This window comes from Zalophus californianus, chromosome 6, assembly GCF_009762305.2.
Source record: "Zalophus californianus isolate mZalCal1 chromosome 6, mZalCal1.pri.v2, whole genome shotgun sequence".
Taxonomy (NCBI): domain Eukaryota; kingdom Metazoa; phylum Chordata; class Mammalia; order Carnivora; family Otariidae; genus Zalophus; species Zalophus californianus.
Window position 1 is genome coordinate 105,277,891 of NC_045600.1, and position 6,000 is coordinate 105,283,890.

The window sequence follows — 6,000 nt, forward strand, 5'->3', positions numbered from 1 at the left end:
AACAGCATTTTTCAAAGAACTAGAACAATCCTAAAATTTATCTGGAACCACAAAAGACCGCAAATACCCAAAGCAATCTTTAAAAAAAAACAAAACTGGATGTATCACAATTCCACACTTTAAGTTATACTACAAAGCTGCAGTAATTAAAACAGTATGGTACTGACATTAAAATAGACACATAGATCAATATAATGGAAAACCCAGAAACAAACCCACAATTAAATGGTCAATTAATCTTCAATAAAGCAAGAATGAATACACAATGGAAAAAAGACAGTCTCAACAAATGGTGTTGGGAAAACTGGACAGCAACACGTGAGAGAATGAAACTGGACCACTTTCTTTCACCATATACAAAAATAAATTCAAAATGGATTAAAGATCTAAATGTGAGACCCGAAACCATAAAAATCCTTGAAGAGAGCACAAGCAATAATTTCTCTGACATCAGCCATAGCAACATTCTCTAGATATGTCTCCTGAGGCAAGGGAAATAAAAATGAACAGATACAAATCAAGACCCCAAAAATAAAGAATCCAATTTAAAAAGGGGCAGAAGACATGAACAGACATTTCTCCAAAGACATCCAGATGGCCAACAGACACGTGAAAAAATGCTAAATATAAGTCATCATCAGGGAAATCAAATCAAAACTGTAAGAGATCACCTCACACCTGTCAAAATGGCAGAATCAAGAAACAAGTGTTAAAAGGAAACCTCTTACACTGTTGGTGGGAATAGAAACTGGTACAGCCACTGTGGAAAACAATATGCAGTTTCCTCAAAAAATTAAAAATAGAACTACCCTATGATCCAGTACCCACTACTACCGGGTTTTTACCCAAAAAATACGAAGACACTAATTCAAAGGGATATATGCACCCCTATGTTTATTGCAGCATTATTTACAATAACCAAACTATGAAAGCAGCCGTGTCCAACAATAGATGAATGGATAAAGAAGAGGTTGACCTGAGCCGAAGGCTCATGCTTAAAAGACTAAGCCACCCAGATGCCCCCTTAAACAGCTTTTTAAACAACTACCATGATCTCAAAGTACTGAAAAGTATAAAAAGTGCCTTGAGATACGAACAACTGTAATGTGGTAAGAAAATACTTGTGATTTTGATTGGTGACAAATTCACAGATACTGCTAATAATACTGTGGGTTGTTGCCTCCATTCAAAATTGAAGGAAATGTTACACTTCAGTCAGTAATTAGTGAAAATAAAATTAACAGAATTTCTCGGGGCTCCTGGGTGGCTCAGCTGTTAAGCATCTGCCTTCCGCTCAGGTCATGATCCCAGGGTCCTAGGATCGAGCCCCACATCGGGCTCCCTGCTCAGCGGGGAATCTGCTTCTCCTTCTCCCTCTGTCTCCCCAGCTTGTGCTCTCTCTCTGAAATAAATAAATAAAAATCTTAAAATATAACATGTTTCCAAAGAGGCTATTGGTTGGGGCGCCTGGGTGGCTCAGTCGGTTAAGTGTCTGCCTTCAGCTCAGCTCATGATCCCAGGGTCCTGGGATGGAGCCCCACATCGGGCTCCCTGCTTGGCGGGAAGCCTGCTTCTCCCTCTCCCACTCCCCCTGCTTGTGTTCCCTCTCTTGCTGTGTCTCTGTCAAATAAATAAAATCTTTAAAAAAAATTAACAGAACTTCTGAATTCTATCCCTTTGGACACTCTGGAGGCCTGTGAACCTCAGGTAAAGAGCCCATATAAAAGTCAAAAAGGGAAGTATTTCTGTAAAGTATATTTCGAAAGAAAGTTGGCAGCAACAAGAGAAGATAGTTAAAAGCTCAACCATTTACAAAACTTTTGTCATACAAATAAAACGTTCTGAGTTTTAGAGCAGCTGTTTTTAAAAAATACTAGAATAAGGTACATTGACTATAGGGCTACTAAGAACTAGGAGAGGAAAAAAAAGAACTAGGAGAGTAATTTATTCAACCGTTAAATATTTGACTTCTTATATTCAACCTTAAACTAAGCATTCTCTAAAAAACAAATGATTCAGCTTAAAAGATAAACTGATCTTTATAAATTTTAGAAAGAGAACTAATGAAAAATTTTAAATTATTATCTTTTTGTAGTGACAATATTTAACTGTGTAATAACTGATGAAATGGCAAATCAAGTTAAATGCTTGCTTAAGGGGCACCTGGGTGGCTCAGTCGTTAAGCATCTGCCTTCAGCTCAGGTCATGATCCCAGAATCCCGGGATTGAGCCCCACATCGGGATTCCTGCTCAGCGGGAAGCCTGCTTCTCCCTCTGCCTCTCCGTCTCCCTCTGCTTGTGTTCCCTCTCTCGCTGTGTCAAATAAATAAATAAAATCTTTAAAATAAATAAAATAAAATAATGCTTGCTTAACCACTTGGCCTCTAACCACTAATAAAAATTGAAAAAAAAATTCAACAAAAACAAATAATGCCAGCAACTTAGTAGATGCTTATTGCTTTTACTAGTTTCAAAATTTCATTTCATGCCCAAGTTATTATTTCCTGAATTCTGAATACTTTTTAAAAAAAAATATACATTTTTAAAGATTTGAGAGAGAATGCACACGCGCTGGGCAGAGGGAGAGAGAGAATCTCAAGCAGACTCTCCACTGAGTGGGGAGCCCAACTTGGGTCTTGATTTCACAATGCCGAGAAAATGCACTGAGCCAAAACCAAGAGTCAGATGCTCAACCGACTGAGTCACTCAGGCGCCCCTGAATACTTCTGAATAAAGAAAAAGAACATCACTCCTATAATAGCTTTCCTCAAGTTTAAAAATGTTTGATGGGTTTTCACCAAGGCTAGTCTGCTGGTCTGAAAAGGAATATATATGCCAAGAAAATAGAAATGTTTATTAAGAAATAGTTTGCAGGGGTGCCTAGGTGGCTCATTCGGTTAAGTAGCTGCCTTCAGCTCTGGTCTTGATCTCAGGGTCCCGGGGATGGAGCCCTGCTAGATAGTGCTCCCTGCTCAGCGGGGAGTCTACTGCTCCCTTTCCCTCTGCCCTTCCCCCTTGCTTGTGCAGGCTCTCCCTCCCTCTCTCTCTCAAGTAAATAAAATCTTAAAAAAAAAAAGTTTGCAATTGCAGAAATAAAGATGCTCTATCATTTATTCACTTTGCCTTATTTAATTTGTATTGTATTTAGCTAACAAAAGAGAGAGACTTAAAATCTAGCTAAAAACTGTTAAGGTAGGCACATTACACAACTATCATGGAAATTATGCACACCAACATGTTTGAGCATCTTACTTAACACCTCATGAGGTGACACCCTTTCACTGGACATGGACAGAAAGTAGCCAAAAATCAAGGGAGTTACATGTGACTCCACAATTCTCACAACCAAATTCAGACCAAGTACTGTCATTCAGAATTTTGTAAATGGAATCAAGCATTCCTAAATGTACATACTTAGAATGCAAACTGACTTATATATGCAAAGCGCATTAAAAATATATACATATTTATACATATATACAAAAAGTATATACAGATTGAAAAGTATCAGCAATTTGGGTAGAAAAAATATTTAAAGTTTCTACTTTACTACAGGTTTCATATTCAAAGAGAACAGTAGGAAAAACACATTAAATTGGACATACACATAGACCAGCAGGAAAACAGATCCAGTATCTAGCATGAGAATTTACCAAATAATTTTTCAAACTACCATTTAAAAATGTTAAAAGTCTAACATGACAAATGGAAATAGAGAACAGCACTACACTTGAAGAGAGCTCTGAAATCTCTACTTTTACTTTTATTTACTTCATTGTATAATTTCATGGTGTTAAGACTATTTTGATTAAATTTTGTTTACCTATATTATATTGCTAAAATTCTTAACTCTACGTTTATAAGAATAAAAAACTAGCTAAAGTTGAATTCTGATTTTTCTTTCTCTTCTGCCTCTCCTCCTCTTTTCAAGAATCCTAAATAAAAATAACCTTCCTGGAGTGTTTTAAGTCCTTAAAGAAAATATCTCTATATTGCAGACTAGTTTATACTTTGAGTTTCTACTATGGAATAAACACTCTATGTTAATGAAGCCTTGTGAAAGTCTTAAATCAATGTGAAAACCATTTGCTGTTTCACTGTCATATAAAAATATTAAATTCTACAATGATAGAAGGTAACGTCCCATATTTTAAGCTTAATTTACAGCAGAAACAATGGTTCAGTATTTCTGAAAACTTCTGACAAACTTATAATAATAGATGACCATATCTAAAGCCATTAAATTGTGTTGCTTCACCTAACGATACATTCAATTTTTAAATCAGTGGTTGTTCTGAAAATAAAAAAGAATTACCACATACCTCCTATGATTCAATTTTATGGCACAAATGACCGGAAGAGATGAAGAACTTTTGTCAAAGAATCCCTCCCTGCCCAAAGAGAACACACACACACTTTACCCACTTCTAGAAATGATATTGTTGTCTGCTTCAGTAGATTTTAAACCTGCAGATGAGGACATGTTCACCACTCTCTCCAGCACCCAAACAGGGCCCAGTACATAGTAGATCCGCAAAAAAAGATGTCCAATAAATGAATTTAAATGTCCCGTTCAAGCGTTTTCAACTCAAATTCCTGGAATAAGGACATCTGCTTGTTCAGGTTTAACAATGTCTTGGAACTAAATTTACTCCTTTGCTTTTCTGAATCATTTTACAGATGCTTCTGCCCACATTACTTCATTTAATCCCTCTTTGTGAACTAAACTCGCAAAACATACCTTTTGTAAATGGTAAGGGCATTTATAATTAACCTAAAATACAAGAAAAGGGGACTTTTTTATTTAACCAAGGATCGTAAGTTGACAAGCCAAAATAAAACGAATTTGTCTAAAAGTGATTATAACAGGATCTAGCTTCTAGTCTGATATTCATAGATTTGGGGAAGAGGAAAATGGTTTCTTTTCCGGAATCTCTTGGCGGGGATGACACCCTTTCAGAGCTCCTGATAAACAGAAAGTAAAGGGTAAACAAGCGCCACCCTTAAGAAACTATCTCGGACCGTCAAGTTGGGAAAACCGGCCAACGACTGCTGAGACATTTAAGTACTTCAAAAACAATTTCTGCGGGAATTTCCCCAATCACCCCGGCCGCTTCCCGGCGGGCCGCCAGGTTTTCCCAGCGCCGGGAGGATTGTGAGCCCTGCTTCTGTCCCGGCGTAAGCTGCCGCACAATGACAGCGACACGGTGGGTCTCGCGCGGCCTGCGTCCGGGACGGCCGGCTCGGCGCCCCGCGGCCCCGGGGGGCCCCCCAACAGTGGCAGCCCCTCACCCGAGCCCTTCCTGGAGCGCCCGACAGGCCAGAAGGGAACCCGGCCGGGCTCCGGAGAAGCCACCGGCGGGGCGGGTGGCAGTACGCGGCGGACCTCCGAGTAGGGGACACTTTTTTAACGAAAGGAACATTTTATGCTTCTTTCAGGGTTTCTGCTAAGTGGCCACATTCCAGCCCCAAAGTCAAGAGGCCTGAATGCTTGCGGGCGGGGGAGCACAAGGGATTTACTTCAAATTTGAGAACCAGCTGCCCCAGAGGCTGGCAGAGCCCCATCCCACGAGGAAAGAGGGGTGCCAGGCAAAACGCGGCGCGTCCCCTCACACCCTCAGGGTGGGGCAGGCCTCTTGCCCTCCCCGGATCCCCACCGCCGGCGGCACACTCCCGGGCTAGGGGCTCAGGTGAGGGACTACTTCGTTACCTCTCTGCGCGGAGGCGAGCGAAGAGGTGATGAGCCGCGCGGCGGCCGCGCCGCAAGTACAAGCGCCGCAGCCGGACATCTCCGCTGGGCCTACGCCGGGGCTTTGCCCCCTGCTGCCCTCCGGGTCTCAGCGGCCCGACTCCTATTCGTAGGGCGCGCTAACTTGGCCCCGTACCCTTCCGCCGACCCTAGGCTCAGTGCAGAGTTCACCCGCCTAGCAGCCAGGCTTTCGCGCTCTTCGTACCCGAATGCCGTCTACTCAGTAGAGTAGACACTTAACCCCTCTCCCT

At 41.2% G+C, this 6,000-nt stretch overlaps 1 protein-coding gene across 2 annotated transcripts in view; it reads right to left on the minus strand.

Moving 5' to 3' along the window:
• Positions 1-6,000, minus strand: part of CLPX (caseinolytic mitochondrial matrix peptidase chaperone subunit X) — a 45,716-nt gene extending 39,716 nt beyond the window's left edge. For both annotated transcript variants that reach the window (XR_003515838.2, XM_027571431.2), the window contains exon 1: positions 5,711-6,000. Coding sequence is in view for 1 of the 2 variants with exons in the window: in XM_027571431.2 (XP_027427232.1) it covers positions 5,711-5,789 (79 nt within the window). In the remaining variant the exon portion in view is untranslated. The remainder of the gene's footprint in view (positions 1-5,710) is intronic.